Below are 21,947 nucleotides of genomic sequence, written 5' to 3'. Positions count from 1 at the left end.
AAAAAAAAAAGACAGAAAGTAAACAGAGAGGTTGCAAAGGACCGGTGTGATCCTATGTCATGCTGCTCGTGAAAATACGGGCAGTCTCATTTAGCTGCCGGGGACGAGACCCTTGAGGCCAGCGCCAATGTCACCCTCACGGGCGGCAATTTCAAAGTAGCCGTAGATGATACTGTATTGAGCTGTTAGCTGAGATGAACACAATTTAGATATTAACGGAGTAACTTACGTGACGGCAAGAAGAATACCAGTTCCGCTGCCGAGGGCACCCATGAGGTCAGAGGCGACGGACAGAGCACCAATGCAAGCACCACCGAAAGCAGCGGCAGTAGGGATGACGCGCTTCAGCTCCTTGTACATGCTCTGCTCACGGTGACCAGACATGACGAGACCCTGGTCCTTGAGCTGCTTGGCAACGTCACGGGGAGCGGAGCCGGAAACCTCAATCCAGGTCTTGGAGAAGAGGGCGCAGGCAACGAGCATGAAGGTGATGTAGACAGCGGTGTGGATGGGGTCGAGAAGAGCCTCCTTGAAGTTGAGAGGAGGGGACATGTAGTAAGCAATACCCGAGGCGGCGTAAAGCTGAGCAGATCCCTCACGGGGCTCCCAAACTCCGAGAAGCTGAACCAGAATGTTCTCAGAGAAGCGGGAGTACAGCATCTGACTGATGAGGAAGATGTTGGAGCACAGAGCGGACTGGAGCATGATGGGCATGTTGGAGGTGTAGAAAAGGCGGACGGGGTACGAGCCGCGCATGCCACGCTGGCGGGAAGACTTGACGGGGATCTCAACACGGAAGCCCTGCAGGTAGATAACAGCGGCGAAGACAAGGAGAGTAGCCAGGAGGTTCATGACGTTGGGCAGGTTCTGGCGGTAGAAAGCCTCGTACAGAGCGCGCTGCTTATCGGGCCAGGTCAGGAGAAGGTGGAACAGAGCGATAATAGCACCCTCGAACTCGGGGCCACGGCCGGTGTTGATGGTCGTGGGGGAGAAGGCCTTCCAGACAATCGACTCGCAAATGTTGGTGGCAATGAACAGGGAGATACCGCTGCCTAGACCGTAGCCCTTCTGGAGGAGCTCATCAAGCAGAATGACAACAAGACCAGCCACAACCAGCTGGACAATCAGGAGAACACAGATACCGGCACCAAGGTCACTGGGCTGGCCGTAGAGACCAGTCAGGACGTAAACACAGGCCTGGCCGAAGGAGAGAATGATAGCGAAGAGCTTCTGGGCGGTCTGGTAGAGCTCGCGATCGGTCTTCAAGTCGAGGTTGACATCGATGAGATGGGTACCGGCAAGGAGCTGGAGAACGAGAGGTGTCAGTACAATTACCGCGGATGATGATAGGACAATTTTTTGGAGAGGCATACCTGGAAGACCATGCCGGAGGAGATAATAGGGGTGATACCCAGCTCCATCAGAGTACCCCGGTTACTGGCCAGCATCATGCGGAGCCAGTACAGGGGGTCTGAAGTATCGGAGGAGACAATGCCGTACAGAGGCATCTGACTCATGACCAGGAAGATCATCAAAGTCAACTATAACGTAATTTCATTAGGATCCAAGCCGACTTCGCGCGGAGAGAGCGGATTCAGGGCGACATACACCAGTCCACATCAACTTCTGGTTGAAGGGCACCTTAGTCTCAGGAGCTGCCACCTCCGGAAGGAGGGGCGTGAAGGGCTTGATCAAGTCAAGGAAGCGTACTATATTCCTCCATCAGCATTTGACGATCAATTGAGACGGATTCGAGACGGATTGTCGCGATCGCGTGCGAAACGAGGATTCGGGGACTCACGGCCGCTCATGGTGGCTATCTTCCTCCCAATCCGTTAAAGAAGTAAAGAAAGCTGGAGTCGAAAACCAGCTAAAGGAATGGAAGTGAAATATTAAGAAAAAATAAAACAAAAGGAGGAAGTTGAAGTTGTCGAAAAGATGGGGGGAGGAGGGAAGAAGAAGACGGAAGAGGTTCGCTGGCCACTTTTCGCTTCCGCGCTAATTAAGGCCACTTGGTCTTCGCCGCAACAACCAACTTGGGTGACTCAACCAAAAAAGTAATGGGATATTTGGAGATAACTAAACTAATCTGAGCTCCAATTCAATTTTCCAGACTCTTTTTTCCCCTGCTATTCTTTCAAGTCCGATGTGTTATACACCCAAAAAAACAGGGCGTCCAAGCTATCCCCACACTCCAGAGGCCACGGTACTAACTACGCGATCGGGACAGCTAGGGGTCTCCAACATATGGGGTAATTATTGGGAATAATATTGGCACCCATGCCCAAATAAATATTCCAACTGCTTTGGTCATGTAAATTTACGATATGCCGGCATTCTATAAAGAGTATAATATTGCCAAAAGAAAAATCAAGTGTCAGGGTCCAACGAGACCAAGGCAATCATCAATGACCACCTCGAGCTCTCCTAGTCGTGTCTTCAGGCCCCGGTTCTCATCTTGGAGAATACCCATGACACTCCAGGCCTCGGAGGCGGGTACGCCATAGCAGTTGTTGCAATTAGACGCGTTACCGTTACCACCAGAGAAGGAGCTACCTAAACGCGTTGAAGCAAGACCCTTCAATACCCGATCATATGCCGATGAGCGTGTAGGCGGTGGTGCACTAGTGACTGCGGCCAGGTTCTTCTGGATTGAAGGTGTTGGCATGGGTCCTGTCGGCGTAGACAGGGCAATCTGCGACATGTTGGGAGACGGCGCTGCCAGCGTGGATGTGGGGGACTCGACACCCTCACGCTGCGAGAAGATACTGTCGGCAACACTCTCGTCACCGGACTCAAAGCCCGAGTCGCTGGTGAAGGTGCTGTGGCTAGCACGCTTGCCTCCACGCCGAGGAGTTTGGAGTGCCATGGAAGGTATGTCGTCATCTGGATGCACGATGCGCATGGTATCACTGCGACTGCGGGATTCCTCGGTCCTTCGCATTTGTCTCTCTTGCTCCAACTCATCGGCCATGGCCTGCATGGCTTTCTCCTGGTCAAGCACCTTGGCGGCCATGCCGTCCAGCTGCATCTTGAGGTGATCGACTCTGGCGCGAGTCTCTTGAAGCTCCTCCTGCTTTTCCTTCTTGTCTGCTAATGCTTGGTGCATGGCGAAGGTGCGCTGCTTATAGGCCTCCTGCATGCGCCGTAGTACTTTGTCCGCATGATCTCGTAGGGCATCCAGTGCCTCATCATTGGTATCGTCGGTTTCGGGTAGTGAGAGGGCGGCAGTGATGTCAAGGTTCAAAAACTCATCATCTGCTGGTTCCGGGAAATTGGGCCTGCTCGGTTGTCGCCGCAGGCCGAAGAATGAGAACCGATTCGTTGGGGTCGAGTTCTGCCTCGTATGTGACATGGATGTTGGAGCTGGGCGGGAATCCAATCCGATCACGTTCGAAGCACCGTTGGGGCCCATTTTCAGTCCTAGATCAACTGGATCTGATTTCCCCTGGAACCAATCTGACAAGACCCTGGCTCTTGCTTCAAACTTCTTCTTCGGGAAGGTGTCCGACCAGGGGGTACTCTTCGAGCCTGATATAGTATCGTCGATGCCCTGTTCAAAGAGAGGGGGCCTTGCAATATATTCGGTGTTTGCCCGACGATGTGAAGGCGGATTGTTAAAGTGATTTCTTGAGGTTGAGTGGACGGATGCTCTTGGAGGCGTCAAGGCAGCGGTCTCGTGAGGTTGCGTGCCATCGGAATGCAGGGTGACAGGTGCATGAGAGAGATCGGACGACATGTTCTGAGGGGTTATTTCGACAGAACGAGCAGGCAGGATGGAAATGCCACGTCGATTCAGGCCCAATGTGGCGTTGGTGTGCAACCTGGGGGATGATGTGCGGTAGGGGAGGTATGAAGGCTAATCAAGGACAAAATAAACCCTTGTGATATATTCAAGGTCAAACGAAACAGGGTGTAGATAATTTTAACGAATTCTTCGTGTTTCACAATGTTGAGTCTCGATGTTTTTAGAATTTGAAACCAGAAAAGACCCTCAACAAGAATTGGCGACAGGAAAACAAGAGGCTGGGGGGAAGGAAATAGCGGTGGCTGAACGGCCTGGAGCTCTCTCCACCTCCATGATCCACCACATCTTCCTTTCCAATCCGATTAATTATAGCAATGAGTATTGCCTCCCACTAGACTTCTTTCGAGATTGATACCGTCACCGTCTATTTTTCCCGCTCCCGCTGTGCATGGTTTCAGCTGCACGAGGATCTGCGTCATTGCACGTTTTCTGCAAACTCCCAGCGTCATGGCCCCCAACGGTCTGAAGCATTTATCCAATGCCCTGGCAACGCCCGACCAGCTGTCGAACTCTTCATCCTCGATTGACAATGTCCCATCTGACCTCGAGACCTCTATTCGTTGTGCAGGCGCCCAGCTAACTCAAACTGCCGGGGTCCTCCTACACCTGTCGCAAGATATAATTGCCCAGGCGGTTGTGATCTTCACGCGTTTTTGGCTTGGCGCTGACGGGGGTAGCTTGCGAATCTACTCTGTCAAGGTAAGACTAGCTCCAGGAATTCAAAAATCTTCATTCTAATCCACTAATCGGAGCAGGATGTATCCGCCGCAGCCTTATACCTGACGGCTAAGCTTTCCTTTCAACCAACCTCCCCACGCTCCGTCCTCAATGTCTACACATTCCTCCTGTCGCAAGATGCATCACCCTTATGGTTTGTGAGGCAGAGCGGGGCACCTGAAACCCCTCCATCCCCCGAAACGTACATCCTTTCCGAAGGAGGCTACCAGTCCGCCCGTCTAGTCCTCCTCCGCACCGAAACGACTATCCTCCGTACGCTGGGCTTTGATACACATGTCGCCCTACCACACACCATCGCTTTGACATATCTTCAAACTTTGGGTGTGGCGAAGCCCACTGTCGCTCAACGGGTCATTCAGCACCTCAATGCAGCACTGCTCTCGCCCCAGCTTCTTTATGTCACCCACCAGCCAAATGCCCTGGCTGTGGCTGCGATCTACCTCGCTGCACGTGAGGTAGAGGTCAAGCTTGTGGATAGCGAGTGGTGGGAAGTCTTTGATGTCGATCGTGAAGAGCTGGGCTTTTTGGTCGTGGGCATGAAGAGTACGGAAGGCTTCATGCGGGCGGAGCTCAGTCGGTGGAAGAACAGAGCTATTCCAATGGTAGTAGATGAAGTGGATGCCGAAATTGAGCGACGGCGAATGATGGAAGAGGGTGAATGAATGGGCTTTGACTTTCACTAAGAACATCAGATTCTAGGATCCAAAGTCTCCTGGGAAGGATGTTCTGGTAGAAGCTAGCAAGCTTTATACCAACTCATTTACTGCAGGGTGGTAGGGATGCTACCTATCAACCAAAAGCCTCACACACAGAAGCTTGCGAGATCCTGGTCCACACCCAGAAGGAATTCTAGCAACACCCAACACTGCACGGCCTCGTCTCTACGGATGTGGCTAAACATGTGGCCAGAAAATTAGCTGTTTCCACAGCATTTGGCAATCGCCAGGGAGCTCCGCGGCCTATCTAACTAAACCCACATGCTATAACTAGAATATGAGGACCTATGGGATTAACACTAAAAATGACCGCTTTTGAGGCCAGAAACGGCTGCCTTTCTACTTGAAAATACAGAGTAAAAACATATAAATAATATAAGTCATAAGGTTACCTAAGGAATTATGCTTACTAAAAAGGCCCATAGACGCCTATAACGTCTAGGCCGTGGGCCCTAAGGGTAGGGCCCGTCTATAGGCATACCTATGGTAGGCATTGCCCGTTTACATAAGGCCTATAGGCAATGCCTAGTAGTTAGCCCGTCTATGGGCGATGCCGCTGTCTATCTCTATATTCCTAGGGGATTTTATAAGTCTAAAACTGATGCTCTTCCTACCATATAAAAATACAGAGATCTCTCAATTTATATATGATTAAAAGCTTCATTTTTAATATATGTCAACCACTCAAAAAAATGGAGATAGGTTCGTTTGTATGGGATCAAAAGCTTCATTTTTGGACTTATAAATGCGAGCAGAATCACTGTACTTTGATTATTAAGCCAGGTGTAATAGTAATTCAGGTATCTTAAGTTTTCTTCCGTTCTTAAGTCAGGCATTCAGACACCAAACCACCCCCAAAAGGGGGTTTGATCCCTGAGTCCTGTAAGTCTTCGTACTGGTACATGATCTGTATGGTGTCATCCCCAATAGCAACGAGCTTTTTGCCACCCTCCAAGAGATACAAAAACTCCAAGAATGCACCGGTGTCGCCCGAGGCCGTCCGCATGAGCTAAGAGATATTGAGTGGTTGATTATCGGTAAGCAGTCTTACCCTCTCGATGTAAAAAGATGCTTGCTATACCATCTTCTAAATGTCCAAACATTAACCAACTACTAGAGTGGAGAAGCAGCAGAGACAGGGAAGAGTTTCGTACGTCGGAACTTTGCTTCAGATTAAATGAAGCTCTTGGGACTCGCTCATGGAGCCAAGAAGTTGCATGCCTACTCCCTGATAGGGGGCATATCATAGCCGCCCACCCGATCTCTCCTCCACAAATGCTTTATGAGGTCCTGAGAATCTACTTCCCTGTAGACTTGGATCAGGGGACTATCTCCACTATTGAAAGGTTTAGAGGGCTACCTTGCTGGCATATTAATGGTGAAAACCCAGCTGAATATCCCTCGGCGGCGCTCAAGGACCAAATTCCTATAATATGGAAAGAGGGCACTTGTGAGTACCAGGGACAAGCTGCAAGGCGGTTTGTTTACTTCATCAAGTTCGTCAACGAGGAAGGAGAACGAGTCTATAAAGAAAATATGAGGTATAATCCACGCGGGAGGCCACCTTGGGACATTATGTTATACTTCTTTGGCCAGCTAGAGGATCTTGGGATGATCGCGTATGAATCGCTGCATGTTGAATTTGTGGAGGTTGTTCACTATGTATCGGAGAACTACGTACCAGAGCCTCCTTCACCAACTCCTAAAACGATAGAATGTCCGCCATATAATATGGTAGAACTCGAAGCTGATTCTGATGATTTATAATAGAAAGGTAATGGCAGAGCAGGTTATACAGGGTAACAGCAATTTTCTTTTAAACGTATCACAGAATGATAGATAGACTCTTAAAATAGACTCGTTTTCACTTGATTTAAGATTGTTCGGGCATATTGAATACGCCTAGGAAATATCTTATAGGATATAAGGTAGCGTATACTAAATCCCTAGGAGAGAGGTATGAGGTATTAGGTCTCAGGTTAGGTTAGGTTATAGAAGTCGGACCTAAAACCTATATGGGTTGGGTTTTGGGTCTACAGTTTGGACCTAACTTCGGTTTTAACCTTAGAACTTCTAAGCTGAAACCTTGGAACCCATGAATAGAATAACGTTCTTACATAATCAGATAGGTACCATCACGTGTAACCATATCAGTTCAAAATGACGCTCACGCGGGGCGGATCATGTGCTCCACCGCTTATCATTTACCCTCCCCCCGCCGCTTCTTTTGTATCTCTTTCGTCACTCTTACCTGTGAAACACAATGAATATCCTACACTCTACACTGTCAACTTGGCGTGACCGCCTGGCCCCGGTATCACGCACTTCCACATTTCGCAACACCGGCCAAATCACTCCAGAGGAGTTTGTCCTCGCTGGAGATTATCTAGTCTACAAGTTCCCCACATGGTCATGGGCCGACGCATCAAGTCCGGCAAAACGGGTATCCTATCTTCCAGATGGCAAGCAGTTCCTGGTAACTCGTGGAGTACCATGTCATCGGAGACTAAATGACAACTTTGCCGGGGATGCAGGGCTTGAAGATGAGATTGTGAGGGATTTCCTCTCGGGCGGTGATGGCGGTGAAGGCACAGCAACCGATGGTGGTGAGGATGGATGGTTGCGGACAGGTGGTGGCCGTGACGCTGGAGCAGACTATAATAAGCAAGAAGCTCGGATTCGTGACGTGCGAACCGTCGATGAATCGGGGAATCTGGGTGAACAGGAGGAGGATGACGATATCCCTGATATGGAGGATGAAGACGATGATGAGGAAGCCATCATCCGAGAGACAGATGATCAGTCGGGGACACAGTGAGTGCCATTTTTCTGCCTCCAACTTCACCTTTATCTTTTTTCTAACCCGTGACTCGTTATCCCTCCAGATCTCTCCGCACTTATACGCTCTACATTACCTACTCAAACTTCTACCGCACACCCCGCCTCTACCTGTCCGGCTATTTGTCGCCATCCGAACCGCTTCCGCCACATCTGATGATGGAGGATATCGTCGGTGACTACAAAGACAAGACCGTGACGCTAGAGGACTTCCCATGGTTCGAAGGCAGTGTCAAGATGGCCAGTGTACACCCATGTCGCCACGCCTCTGTGATGAAGACACTTTTGGATCGTGCCGATGCCGCACTCAAACTCCGCCGTGACAAACTCAAGCAGACGCAGTCACGCGAGGAAGCGAACCGCGCTCTCCGGGTGGGCGGCGGATTGGAGGGCTTGGTGGATGAGACGAAGAATCTGTCACTCGGGGACTCCAACCACGCACAGCCGAGCGGAGACGAGTGGGAGATGCTGCAACACGATGAGGAAGAACAAGTCGCCATCCGGGTAGACCAGTACCTAGTTGTGTTCCTCAAGTTCATTGCCAGTGTGACACCTGGCATTGAGCACGACTTTACGATGGGGGTATAATTTCTTTAGATTGGATTCAATTCCGTCTGATCCGGTCCCTATATCCCAGGTAGCTATATTCCTCGGCTAATTTGGGCCGACTGGATAATGGCTGGGATCTAGCGACCTACTCCCTTATTCTTGATTTTCGAAATGTGATATGCATGACATGACATGAGTTTGGCGTTAGTCTGCTTCTGGGCGCTCGGATAATCCCCCTTCCCCCTTCCCTGGGTTGCTTTTGCTGTTCATTATCTTCGGTGGCTCTGGGAAGTTTCCCATGTCAAATTTACTACAATGTTTAAAGATTCTAGAATACACATATCGCATGGCGAGATCGTAACATAGCCCGAAGTAAGACCGCCGGGGAGCAGTGGAGCAAGCCAATCCATGCACCAAATCCTACCTAGCCAATAATAAGCATGCTATATAAGATCGCCATGGCAGTAGAATAGTCTCTGGAATCTAGGCATTCTCACTATGCCGTATAATAATGTGGTAAAAAATATCGCTTTGGCCTCCTTGAAGAGGAGCCCACCTAATCGACGCCATGTAGGAAACAACAAGTATACGGTAATGACCCCTGGAATTAGAAACCTACAGCCAATGACGACGGCCGGGTAATATGATATAAGGGACATTGGAGCGAGTTATGGGGTATGTATCTTACATATTGAGGGTTGGCAGCCTTGGATGTCATATGCTGCTGATTACACTTATACCGAAATGCTACGAAGTCCCGAGCTACCCATGCCTATATCCAATGTGATGTATCTTACATCTTAGGGTCGCATGGTATTTCTAACCAGAATTTTCAATTGGCACGTTTGTAGAGGATAGATGGGACCTCGGGATATTAGATGGGTTAGGTGATGTCTCGAGTATATATTTATATTCATATAAAGATGAAACCGGAATGAGCATATCGACTAGTAGATGAGAACCGGTAGTATATCAATGCAATATATTCGAATTGAGAGTAACAATATCAAAAGGCACAAGTAACAGTAAACCACATAAGAACTCCGAATAGTGCAAAGCACGCGCGGACATCCAAAGTGAAGATAATGGACAACCATCCGCAGAATAATCAAACAAGAGTCAAAGGAGTAAGTAAGCAAGATCGACCCTCACGAATGAGCACAGAAGGTACAGGTAATCTGAGGGTGAGTACACCGGCCGAGGAGAAACAAATTATGAATGAAAAAAGTAGACAAGGAAGAAAATAATGAGATACACAGGTCCGATCAATCATTAGATAGACCAACCACGTCGCTTAGGGGTGGATGGACTATCCGGGGTCATTTTCGCCATTTTTTTATCGTGTCCGGTAAATATAGTAGTTGAAACCGGGGCTTTATTGGAAGAAGGCCAGGACAATGGGAAGAGCCACTGCGAGGACGGATCCGGGAACCAGGGACGAGCCGGCGTTGAAGACGGGCACAACGGGAACAGAAGGCACAGCAGAAGGCGAGGCAGATGCGGTGGCCACGGCGGGGTGGATCAGAGGAACAGAGGACTGTGCGGGTGCCCAGGCAGCAGGAACGGTGGTGAGCGGGCCAGATATAGGAGTGGTGAAGGTAGGAGGGAGGATAGTGGGGATACCAGTCCACGTAGGAGGGTGGGCAGTCTCAACAGGAGGAGTGACAATTTCGGTGGTAGTGGGGACAACAACTACCGGGGGAGGGTTGGCAGTGGTGGTGGGAACGACAACGACGGCAGGAGGATTGGCAGTGGTGGTGGGAACGACAACCACGGCAGGAGGGTTGGCAGTGGTAGTAGGCACGACGACAACAGCAGGAGGCTCAGGGCAAGGGTAGCCGTCCTGGTGTTGATGCACGCCATTGCCAACGTTGACTCGAGGACCGCCGGGGATACCGACATCGACACCTGCACCGGCGCTCTTGTCATCGCCTGAGCCAGGACCACAGGGGCCCCGGTGGGTGTCGAGGAATCCGGCACCGACGTTCACGTAGGGACCGCCAGGGATGCCGACCTTGACGCCGCTGCCAGCGGAGGTCTCGCTGTTGCCGGGGCCCTGGCTGGTGGTCTCGGGGCCGTGGTTGATGATCTCCGGGAATGGGAGAGCGGGCAGCTGGGGAGCAGCGAGCACGGTGGCAGGGCCGAGAGCAAGGGCGAGGCACATGAGGCCGGAGAAGTTGATAGTAGTAGAGACCATTGTTGCGGTAGAGTTGTTTGTTGTTGGTTTGGAAGAGATGAAGATAGAGCAAGTTGTTGATTAAATGAACCCGAAGATTGAGATGATAAAGTGATTGAATGAGAGTTGGAAAGAGAGCGAAGAGCGAATGACTGTGGAGAGACTGATTGTGGATGAAGAACAGAGGAGGAGGCGTGAACAATGATCCTTATGTACTTTTTGGCACCCATGCAAAGTATACACTTGAATAGTATCATGGGGAGAGTCAAGGGCTCTCTCCAAGACCAGAGAGGACCAGATAGTGAGATTTCTGCAAGGCACGAACTAGTCCTTGGTGCTACTCATCTAAAAAAAAGCCACAAGGGCAGCGATCTGCAAGGCACAAAGTCAACGGCCGCTGCCGAGGAAAGGAACCATGAGAGACATCTGGTCTCAAGGGGTCTGGACCTCACTAATTGGTGGAAATTAGGGCATGCAAGCAACATGGTTCGATAGTCAAGCTGCAGCTTTGTCGAGAAACCAGATGTGCCCTGAGTGAGCAGCGTAAAGCTTATGCACGAGCCTTCGCCGAGCACCCGAGCTGTCGTAGCTCAGCTAGGGCAGGATTGGCGGGATTTTCACTGTATGGGATGCACACGGAGTGCTTTGGGGCATAGAAAAACACGTGAGGCCGAATGGGGAAAAAAGGTTGTATGGATGCAAGGGATAGTAACCAATAAGGCACAGAGACACTAAGATCCCTCTCCGGAGGAGACTTACGAAGTATCCAATGAGGACATTAGGTTAAGATTGAGTGCATATACATCACACGCAAGGAACTCCAACATAGGCAAGTCCAATGCAATTTGCTCGGGCTGTTGTCTGTTAAGCCAAGTAACCCCAGAAACGAAGACTGCCTAACAGAAATATGGAACAATTGGAACAAATGAAGTTGTATTGCACATATCAGCATATATCATAATCTCGTAAGGTATTTCGCCAGAAGGCAGAAAAAAAGACAGAAAAAAAGGTACAGCATCAAAAGCATATGCTGCTCCATCAAAAGAATAGAAACATGAAGAAAGTCAAAATAAACATAGTAGGACCTATCACACACAGCTCACAAAGATCCAAGCATATAAGATGGGAAATATATGTTTCCTTAGACCTGACCTGACTTCGATATTCCAAATGCAGTGCCAAAATTAGTTGATTTCTTGAACTTGATTTCAGGTTCTTCTTCGCCTTGGCGAGGGAACTCAGACTCAGAATCAGTCTCATTGGGATCAGCCGATTCAACCGAGTTGCCCAGGATATTCTTCGCTTGAACAAGGAGTTTCTGATCTAATTCGCTCAAAAAATTGGAGTCATGCTCCTTATCATTAATCAGACCGAGGGGCCCCGTGAGAGCGGGGTCGTCTGGCAAATCTGGGAAGTAGGAGATCTCGTTTTCGGCGGGCTGATGAACGTTCGCCACGGCCGCAAGAGGGGCCTCCTCAACCTCGAGGGGAGTACCCTCCTGGGTGGACCGTCTACTATCATCAGCGTCGATGATTGCCATTGGGGTGTGACCTGCATGGCGGAGCAAGTTCTCATTGGGCGGGCCAAGCTCTGACAGCTTCAATTTGAGACTGTGTCGATGTTCCATGAGAGGCCTTGCTGCGGTTGAAGGGGCCGTTCCAGGAGGGGTTAGTAGGGGCGACGGGGAGGGCGGGGTGATCACTCGCGCCACTACCGCGGGTGGAAGCGCCGTGGATTTGAGCGTGATGCCATCCAGGGTGCTGTCAAGCTTTTCGATCGGCACTGGCTGGCTCACAGGCGCTCCAGAAGGGTCTACTGGTCGCGACTGGGGTGAAAGGGCGCGATCAAGGGATGGCGGATTCCCACTTTCGGAAATTAGCGATAGATAGTTTTGATCTGGAGATTCATGATCGAAGAACACCCTTGTTGGCCGATTGCCTGGACTTGTCCCCTCCCACACCTGAGCTGCGAAGCTATTTGTGCTATACTGCGATATTCCACCTGAAAGCACAAGCTTGGCTGCTTCTGATCCCAACTGTTTTGTTTTGTTCCCTTGACTTTTCACAAACACCTCCAGCTCGGCAATCTTCGATCGCAACAGCGCCCGCTCTTTCTCCCATAACCGTCGCTCCTGTGCAAACAATTCCCTCTCGGTCTCAAAGTTCAGCCGTTGGCTTTGGAGAAGCGCTCGCGATTGGTCGATATAGGACGTATCCATGGTGGACGAATTCACCAACGCCGAGTCTTGGAATACAGTTCGGCCGTAGCCTGAAAATACAGGAGGGAATGTGGCTGAAACGGATTTTGTGCGACGGGCTGGTATTTCGGTCGGAGAGAAGCGTACTTCTTTGTAGAGACTTCCGTGGCCGTCTAGTAGTTTGGTAGACTTCATGGTGCTTGAGATTTTGTTTTCTCACGATAATGAGCGCAAGTCGGCAAGATAAGGGTATAATTAGGGATAGACCTGTGGACACGATAGTAACACGATAGTCACGATAGTGCCCAACCTGCAAAGGTTTGGTTTTCCACGTCGAGACACGTCGAGACCAGTGGAGTTCCTAGAAGCGGTCAATGGGCTCACAGCACTTGGCCATCTAACACCGGAATTTTATGCGAGGTTCCCGATACAACACATGTCAAGCCTCGGGTCACGCGTTCGCAGATGAGTGGATGCTGGTTGGGCAGGTTTAGGATTTGGGTAGCTTTCCAGGTACGAAGTTCCCATAAGTAAAGGAGAGTAGAGAAGAGGTTAAATATACTAAATAGACATCCCCACAAATTCCGGGGAAATGGGGGAGGTTACATGAGACAAGGAGAAATGAGATCAGCGAAGAAAAAGAAAGGTGAACGGATCTGATCACAGCTTATGACGTCAAAAGCTCTCTAATAGGAAATATCATTAATAAGATGATGATCTGAATGATCTAATATATATATTGACCATATTATATGTTGTATAGACCATCTATGTGTGTATAAATATATAACAAGCACAATATATCTGTGAATGCATGTTTAATATTCACCCTTGTACCAAATTAGTGAAATCAACAAGAATGGAGAGAGTAAAGAAGCAATCCGAACGCCATAGTTCCGCCATTTGCGCCAAAGATGTGCCACATTAAACCTTTAATATGCACTTGACTGGTATAATCCGCGCTCAGACATCATGACGCAGAGCTAACAAGGCTAGCCTAGTAAAACACACTCCAAGAAGCCAAACCAAATCCGGCCGAAATCCGCAATGCTCAAAGATGCATGAACAAAATCAAAAGGATATAGAAAACATATAGAAAAAAAAGGGGGGAAACCCTCAGCAAACAGACGAGGTGGGCCGGACCCGACTTGGCGCAACCAATTTCTTCTTGAAATCCAAAGACCAAGCCGAACACCCCTTAATAGACCGACGATTATCGGATTGTCTCAACGGCGAACGACTCCGCCAAACAAACTGCTGAGCCTCATCAAGCAGATGTTGATCACCATTCGGCAGCGGATAGAAGCTCACATCCTTACACAAAGTGCCGAACCGCGTAGCAAGATCAAACACCCCTCGGGCCGTGAGATCCCGGCCACCCACGTTCGCAGATGGATAATAGTAGCGTGGATCGAGGTAAAGCAGCACGCTATTCCAGAGGGGAAGTTTCTCAGATAGAAGCCGTGCGGCGGCCTCGTATTGTTTCAGCGTGCGCTTCGGCACGCCGGTCTGCGTGTGCACGAAGAAGAAGACCTCGAAGCCGACGCTGCGAATGCGGGCGCGGGCAGTTGCGCTGAGCGTGTCGAGGAAGTCAGCTAGTCGGTCGAGATTGAAAGAGTTGCGCAGGAAGAGGGTGTGCGTTGAGTAGAGGTAGTCTTCAGCTTCGTCGTGGAGTTGACGGTTCACCGCTAGTAGCTTGCGTGCGGTGCCGTCTTCGCCAACCCAGTGAGGACTCATTGATAATGCTCGGTATTGGCCACGGGCTGTGAAGGTTTTGCCGCGATCGCCTAGCACGATCATCGGTTTGCTGACTAGGTACTCATTTGGCACGTCTAATGCATATTCGTAGATCTTGAGACGGAGTTCGGCCGGGAGTTGGAGGAGCCGTGATGATGATATCGACGTGTGAGAGAGATTTGACTTCATATCCGCTTCGCTAAATTCGCTAGAAGAAAGAGCAATACGTGATGAAATATCGACTTGCGAAATGCGGCTGTTAATGCCGTTTAAAAGGCAGTGGTACCACTCGGGTGTGTACGCTATAGATGTGTCGCCACCTTCAGAAAATTTTCGATCCGTCAGAAAAAGTCAATGCTGAACAAAAATAGAGGTCTGTACTCTGTACTCTGCACTCCGTAGATGACCTTGCATAACGTATATGCAAAAGGCATCAGACCATACCTATTATATGAAGTGCCGAGTATCTGACCGGCATCCTCTCGGCCTAAAGATATCGCACCGCATATACTTCACCGCATGTTGTGAAAGTTCGGGAAATGGCGAAAGCCATTACAAAGTACAACCTTAAGCTTAGTACGGAGTACTCCGTACTCTCTGGGTAATTACCCGTTCCTGGATCCTGGATCCTGGACCATGGATGTATGGTTTGCAAGTTTTTATCTTGGTTGAATGGTATGATCCTTGTTGGTGACCCACGTATTAGTGGATCTGATGTATAGAAAGGTACTCTACAGAGTACTTAGTATACTTTTCTACTTTTTTTTTTAGAACTCCGACTGGCTAGATTGGACATGAGACAAGGAGTAATGCCAAGTAATGTCGAGGACTTTCCCACACGTGCAATCTATTTAATGGCTACTCTGGAGTAACATGTACTAAAACGTGCCATAGACGCATATGCAGACTGTAGGTCTAGTACTCCGTGTAAGATGGGGTGATGCAATTGCCATTCTATAGTGGCAGTAACTATATTCGTTATAGGTGAAACAACTAAGCTATACCGTTGAGACATAATCGCATGTATCTAGCGGATCTTCTCTTCCCAAGGCTTTCTCGTCTGTTTCAAGGTTAGGCACTTAGGCAGGGTTCAAGTCACTCAAGAATACCTACATAGTCAAGTCAACAACCTCAGGTAAATCAACACTTTCAACTTCCGTCTCCCTTTGTTACTACTTGGGTTGATCAAAGACGTCACCCGAAAGGGTCAGCCAAGCTGATAATGGGCTATCAGCAGCCATCCAATTCCACTAGTTGGCTCTGTAGACATTTGATAGTGACTAAAAGACTATATCCGAAGCTAATTAATTTATCCACTCTAGCAAAGTAAAACAGCCTAGTCTCCAAAAATTCAAGATGCAATATATTCGCTATGGAAAACTGTCTGAAAATAGCTGCAACAATCAAGTTCCACATTTGATCATCGCTGTCTATACACACCTAGCGACCAAGCTGCCCGAAGAACAGCCAGACCCCAAGCCATGCCGATGCTATCTCGTAAGACATTCAATTTGCTACCCTTGACCTCCCTCCATCCCACAGGCACCTCAGCCACAGGGATCTGAGCAAACTCAGCCAGCATGAGCATCTCAACATCGAAGATCCAGCCCTCAGAATGCATGTACGGCACAATATAAGGCAACGCACTGCGAGAGAACAGCTTGAATCCGCACTGCGTATCCTTGACAGTAGCAGTTTTAGCAGGCGTCATGAGCCACAGGATCAAATGGAACGAATGCATCAAAAAGTTCCGAAGCTTGGATCGCTATCGAGCAGAGTCAGTAATCAACCCCGCAAGCATCCTATCACCCAGATATCAAAATATCATACCTTAACCACAGCCTCACTCCCAACCATATGCGCGCGCGATCCAACAGCAACCGCCCGCCCTTTCGCATCCTCCACATCCCGACAAGCCCCAACAAGCTTCCCCAGATCATCGAACTTGCTGGCTCCGTCCGCATCCGCAAAGACAACATACTGCCCACGGACATGGCGCATGCCGTGCGTGACCGCGCCGCCCTTGCCGCGGTTATGAGTCAAGTTCACGACGCGGATCGTGCCGGGTGGGATATGGACGCCCTCCGCAGCCTTCGGCGTCCACGGACCCGCGTGTCCCTTGGGGTGCAGAGAGAGCTGGTGGTCGCGCACGAACCGGAATGCGACTTCCTCCGTGCGGTCTGTCGACCCGTCCGAGACGAGGATGATCTCCCAGCCGCGGTCTGAGGCCGAGCCCGCGGCGTCGCCGGTGGTATCCCCGTTCGGCTTGCGCTTGCGCATTGAGCGTGTCTCCCTTGTGTCTGGGCTGCGGGCCCTAGCGATCGCGCTGGCTGTGTCCCCGTACATGTGCTCCAGGTAGTTGACGGCCTCTTCCAGCATGCCGGTTAACCGATCTTCCTCGTTGTAGGCTGGTACTACGACGGACATGAATAGCTCGGCTGGTGCGATTGTGTGGGTTGTGGCGGGGGTTTGAGTGCTCTTTTTGGTGTCTAGGCTTTCGAGCCAGCAGGGCAGGGGTTCCGGGTCTGTGACGGATCCATCTTTGGCGAGGGTTCTATACTTCTTTTCTTCTGGTAGGGGTTCTCGTGGGACTGGCGCAACGAAAAATATAAATAATGAGAACTATGGAATAGCAAAAATAATTGGCAGATCAGTAACTTGCAATTGAGGCTGCGTGTGTCCGGAGTGCCACCGCGCGATCTGACTGGTACAAGCCGAGTGGGGGAAATGTGGACTCACCAGGACAAATAGTCCTAGCAATGTGGCTAGGGCAGCAATGAGTAAGATCTGAACTGGGATTTCCACCGCAGTAATGACGCATTGGCGACAGATCTCGCCCCAAGCTGCCGCCATTGTGGAGAGTGACGAGCTGGACGTCAGATGCGGAGACGGAAGAGATGCGGAATGGGGAGACGGGAGTGATGCCGGAAGGGATGAGGCAAGCACTTAGGTCCGAGAGAAAAACTGTCTATTCATAGAGGTAAGGAAGAATTATCCTCGCCATTGAAGAGAGAGAGAGAGAGGGAAAGAGAGGGCAGAAGGGAGGGGAGGAATGTTGCTAGTTGATAATCGCCAGCTTGGCCTTTTATCGGCAACACGCAAGCCGATATCCAATAGATCCACATCTAGGAGCCACGGTTCCTGAGACACTATATTATATGTTTTACTATGTGATAATTATAGGTTACATATTACAATTGATTTATATATTCGGTTACAGTTCACGTATGTTGTAAATATTGTAGCTCGTTTACCTGTTTACCTGTTCATACGCGTTTACCTCATATCGCATAGATCAGTCACCTGAAATAAACATTGCCGCATACAAGAGCTGATTCTTACTCTATTAAATGTCGCTGCTCCCTCAGAGTGTTTTTCAACGGACAAAGCTAGAGGATTGTCTCCAGCAGAATATAGCAAGAGAAATTGGCTAAGGGAGAACGGGACCGCGGTGCCAGAGTACTCTTTGCTGCCCATTTTGCTATCCACAATCCATAGAAAAGGCTACTAAAAAGTAGGTAAGTAATTGAACATGGTGTTAACCTTGTATGAAGAAGAAGGAGAAGAGGAGAGCCTTAGAAGTTAGGGGACAAGGACAAGGGGGAGTATATACTATATGCGAATACTTCCCAAATAGGAAGGGACTGATGCTAAAAGTTTCGATATTTTCATTCAAATACTTTCCTTCTCTTATCGTTTTATTTCTTCTTTCTATCAATCTTCTCTCCTAGTCTGGTATCTTTTTCTATTCTAGCAACAATCCTTCGTTCAACTTGCAAGTTCAAGACAACGCACCGAGAAGCCAAGGATAGCTTCTTTAAAGAGCCCTGAATGTGCCCTTTCTGAGTAGAAGTAGTCCGCAATAGTCCGAGTCCAGAAAATGATTGAATCAGGAGTCTTGGTTTCCAACATGACAAGTCCAACCACGGTGGAATGGTGTAGCGCAATGCCTGGAAACTGATCAGCAAGGCCTGCGAAAGTTCCCAAGCATCATGGAACCGGACAGAAAGCAGCGAGGGCATCCTGGGGCAGGGAACCTTTCCAATTATCCATGGCAATAGATGCAATGCGATAATCCTTGGAGACCCCAAACGGTCTAGTCCTTGGAGAGTGGTCCTAGAGGCAGGCCTTCCAGGTTGGGTCCAGAGAGGAATCTGAGATCTGAGATCTGATATCTGTCGTGTAGTCGTGGCCGACTCAAGAATTTCCTGTTTGGTAATAACGAAAGAAAGGGACCTGCTCTCTGGCTTCGTGTACGGAAAGAGCCCAAAGGAATGATTCGCGCCCAAAAAGACTTGAGCACTCTGTTTCGAACAAAGAAAAAAAAGAAAACCCCAGGGTTCCACTAGCCTCTAAATGATCCCCGTCAAGACGCCCAGCTTACGCCATAACGGAACCCGCAGCAGAACTAGCAGTGACCTAACCGCGTTTTCAAACTTCCAGCATCTCCTGATCGGAGGAAGGTGATATCTCAGTCCCTAGTGAGTAAGGATTGCCATAGAGGCAAGCGGGGGATTCTGCGATTGGCGCGAATTCAATAGCTAGTTGGGTGGGTGTGAACCGTCGCGTCTGATCGTATGTCATCCAGCGGGTGAACTAGTATAAAACAGATGGTCAGTTTTGAATGTGCTTTTAAACATAGGGGCTAACAGACAGTTGCAATCCGTACTCCCAGCCAAAGACATCGATGGCTTCTAGGAATCACTGTCGACGGTTTTTCTGTTGATGGCATGTCGTCTTCCGTAGGAGCCCCCTCAAAAAAGCTTTCTGGGTAGTAAAGCCGGCTCCATGCTTGTCCTCTTATCAAAAAGTCCTCCGGTAGCTGGTGTGTAGTTGAGTCGTCAAGAAGCGGGAATGATTCGTCTTCGATCTTCGAAATGATCGTGTCGGGACGGAACAAAGTGTTCAAATAATTTGCAAGTAGCGACCACGGAACTAGCGGTTCTAGTCGTTGTATAGCAGCTGGGTTGAGTGTGAGACACCACACAAATGCTATAGAAATATGCACACTCGGGTACATATTTGGATCGCCAATTCCGCCTAGCATGACGATTAATGTGTGAAACGTGAGAGAGCTTGCCCGGAATGCAAGCTGGGACGAGATATCACTGTATGTAGCATGGATGGGTGCATTGGATGCATTGGATGCATTGAATGCATTAGATGCACTAGATGCCCATTTCATTGCCGCTAGGCGATCTTCTGCCGTAGGATTGCGCAACTTCAAAGTGAAATCTGTTTCTACCACTGCATTTTTACTCCCATATTGAAATATTGCAGCGATATTGCAAGATATGATTTGCACACCTTGCTGGCTGTCCCAACCTACCCGGCCAATCTCCTTGTGTAGAGTAGTAAGAAACACATTCGCCCGAGAGACGAATTCCTCAACCGGAGCTTGCATGAAAAGGGCACCGTGAGTAGTCACGAAGGAAGTAACCAACCCTTCCCTCTGGGCCGGCACATTAATGTTCATAAGAGGACTGACTAACTGAATCATGCTATCGAGAGCATTTGGGAATGCACGCATGCTGATCAATGCTTTCGTGTAGTGAAAAAGCTGCAGAAGGATATCTGGTCGAGCTAAAACAGCAAGATGATGCTGGATACGGCCATTTTCTGGACTTTGAGCTGCGTCCTGGTTATACCAATACCTCGACACCCCTGCCCAGAGTTCGCGGTCCTTTTTATCGAATTCTTCCACGGCCATTCGGTACCGTGCCAAGTCACCTAGACACTCGATCCATGTCTCTCTGAAATATGGCACACTTTCCAGCAGCAATGTTATCATTGAATACGAAAGGTAGATGAAGCCGAGCATATACTCCATCGAGCCGGGGAGTTTCTGACGCAACAGCTCTAAGAATGAGTGCACTCCATAACGCCACATGCGCGCCGGCATCGCGTACTTGTCAGCTAAGTCCCTAAGAATAGGACCAGCTGATGGGTGTTGAGAGGCGAGGAAGAAGTCATGATGTTCATAGAGTAGTGTTCTGTGTAGCGAAACGAATGTCTGCCACTGAGCCTGAGATAGTTCTGCTTTTGACTGCGCCTGTTGTCTGTCGATTTCGATGCACTTCTTTTCCACCATGACAAGTCCAGTATAAATCCCCCGCACCTCATTGATCAGTTGCTCCTCGGTGATGGTGTGCGTCTCTGGCTGCCTAAACATTTCATGTGGCTTTGCTTCCTGAGTGGCTGCCTCTGCACCCACCACCTCCACCTCCACATTTTGATTTATAATTTGCTCATTTCTCGTGTGCCGTGCTTCTCGCACTTGCGCTTGCATTTGGGTGGCGTGAGAAGCCTTCTGAATCCCAACAGAATTTTGACTGTGCACAGCAATGGGCGTTGAATGTGACCTTTGCAATTCTGGACGTGCCGCAAAGCCTTGAGCTAACTGCGATTCCTCTTCCTGTCTGGGCACACTGATCTCAATTTTTGGATCTGCGGGGCATTCATTTATACGTTGAGGCACGCCTGATTTTAGCAGCTGAGAAGCCGCTCCCGGCAACCGCCGGGGCTCCCTAGAGACCCGCAAGCCATCCCGGCGATGAGATTTGCCAACATGGCCTACACTGGCGCAAGCGGGGCTTCTCAGAGCTCGCATGGCGTGACTACTGAGTGTTTCCATAGTGCAGTCGTCTGCTAAGACGCCAGTAGACTGTGGTCGCGCACTGGATAACGGCGTGGCCGAGCACCAACCATGGGTACCCATCGATTCAGAGATAAGTTCTTCTGACAATAGCCTTTTCATAGGTCGCCTGTATGAACAGTCAAAAGATATGTAAGTAAAAGAAGCTTGGAAGATTGCAATATACCTAGATGCCACGTCGCTACGGACAACTTTGTCTGAGAGTCTTGTCTTAGCATCCAACATGCTATAAAAACCGCGCCGACTCGACTTTGCCTCCTTACGGCCCAGTGTGTTGTCGCCCATTTCAACCATCTAGGGAGGATTAGTTCATCTTTTGAGCCTTAGGAGTGGCCAACGCACCCAGTAAGAAATTAGAGAGAAGCCCAATCTCACATGTTGTCATGGAGATCGGGTAGAGTTATAGAAGAGGGGAGCCTTTAGACAATTATTAAATAGGTAGAGAAGCCTTGAAGAGCAATCAAAATCTAAAATCCCAAGACATCGGGCAACTGGGTGTTTTGGCTAGTTCGGGTGGGAGGGGGGGGGGGGGG

At 49.4% G+C, this 21,947-nt stretch overlaps 8 protein-coding genes across 8 annotated transcripts; 2 read left to right on the top strand and 6 right to left on the bottom strand.

Moving 5' to 3' along the window:
• Positions 1-90: 90 nt before the first annotated feature.
• On the bottom strand, positions 91-1,811 carry PEX2_073110 (translocon subunit SEC61; the record flags this gene model as incomplete). Its single annotated transcript, XM_016744581.1, has 5 exons — positions 91-172; positions 230-1,305; positions 1,374-1,541; positions 1,609-1,709; positions 1,802-1,811. The coding sequence occupies 5 exons, from the start codon at positions 1,809-1,811 to the stop codon at positions 91-93; spliced, it is 1,437 nt and encodes a 478-aa protein (XP_016600552.1).
• A 566-nt stretch (positions 1,812-2,377) lies between these two features.
• On the bottom strand, positions 2,378-3,739 carry PEX2_073100 (uncharacterized protein; the record flags this gene model as incomplete). The annotated part of the gene is made up of 1 exon (XM_016744580.1): positions 2,378-3,739. One exon carries the CDS (start codon positions 3,737-3,739, stop codon positions 2,378-2,380), a length of 1,362 nt encoding a protein of 453 aa, XP_016600551.1.
• Positions 3,740-4,255: 516 nt separating this feature from the next.
• Positions 4,256-5,208, top strand: PEX2_073090 (putative cyclin; the record flags this gene model as incomplete). The annotated part of the gene is made up of 2 exons (XM_016744579.1): positions 4,256-4,507; positions 4,564-5,208. 2 exons carry the CDS (start codon positions 4,256-4,258, stop codon positions 5,206-5,208), a joined length of 897 nt encoding a protein of 298 aa, XP_016600550.1.
• Positions 5,209-7,525: 2,317 nt separating this feature from the next.
• Positions 7,526-8,688, top strand: PEX2_073080 (ATG3/ATG10 family protein; the record flags this gene model as incomplete). The annotated part of the gene is made up of 2 exons (XM_016744578.1): positions 7,526-8,076; positions 8,148-8,688. 2 exons carry the CDS (start codon positions 7,526-7,528, stop codon positions 8,686-8,688), a joined length of 1,092 nt encoding a protein of 363 aa, XP_016600549.1.
• A 1,336-nt stretch (positions 8,689-10,024) lies between these two features.
• PEX2_073070 (putative cell wall protein) lies at positions 10,025-10,846 on the bottom strand (the record flags this gene model as incomplete). Its single annotated transcript, XM_016744577.1, has 1 exon — positions 10,025-10,846. The coding sequence occupies one exon, from the start codon at positions 10,844-10,846 to the stop codon at positions 10,025-10,027; it is 822 nt and encodes a 273-aa protein (XP_016600548.1).
• A 1,120-nt stretch (positions 10,847-11,966) lies between these two features.
• PEX2_073060 (uncharacterized protein) lies at positions 11,967-13,217 on the bottom strand (the record flags this gene model as incomplete). The annotated part of the gene is made up of 1 exon (XM_016744576.1): positions 11,967-13,217. One exon carries the CDS (start codon positions 13,215-13,217, stop codon positions 11,967-11,969), a length of 1,251 nt encoding a protein of 416 aa, XP_016600547.1.
• A 921-nt stretch (positions 13,218-14,138) lies between these two features.
• PEX2_073050 (Glycosyl transferase, family 2) lies at positions 14,139-17,612 on the bottom strand (the record flags this gene model as incomplete). The annotated part of the gene is made up of 4 exons (XM_016744575.1): positions 14,139-15,061; positions 16,200-16,524; positions 16,590-17,381; positions 17,499-17,612. The coding sequence occupies 4 exons, from the start codon at positions 17,610-17,612 to the stop codon at positions 14,139-14,141; spliced, it is 2,154 nt and encodes a 717-aa protein (XP_016600546.1).
• A 1,578-nt stretch (positions 17,613-19,190) lies between these two features.
• On the bottom strand, positions 19,191-21,477 carry PEX2_073040 (uncharacterized protein; the record flags this gene model as incomplete). Its single annotated transcript, XM_016744574.1, has 2 exons — positions 19,191-19,355; positions 19,414-21,477. 2 exons carry the CDS (start codon positions 21,475-21,477, stop codon positions 19,191-19,193), a joined length of 2,229 nt encoding a protein of 742 aa, XP_016600545.1.
• Positions 21,478-21,947: the final 470 nt, after the last annotated feature.

This window comes from Penicillium expansum (assembly GCF_000769745.1).
Source record: "Penicillium expansum strain MD-8 chromosome Unknown contig254, whole genome shotgun sequence".
Taxonomy (NCBI): Eukaryota; Fungi; Ascomycota; class Eurotiomycetes; order Eurotiales; family Aspergillaceae; genus Penicillium; species Penicillium expansum.
The sequence above is the reverse complement of the archived record's forward strand: the minus strand, read 5'-3'. Positions and strand labels throughout refer to the sequence as shown.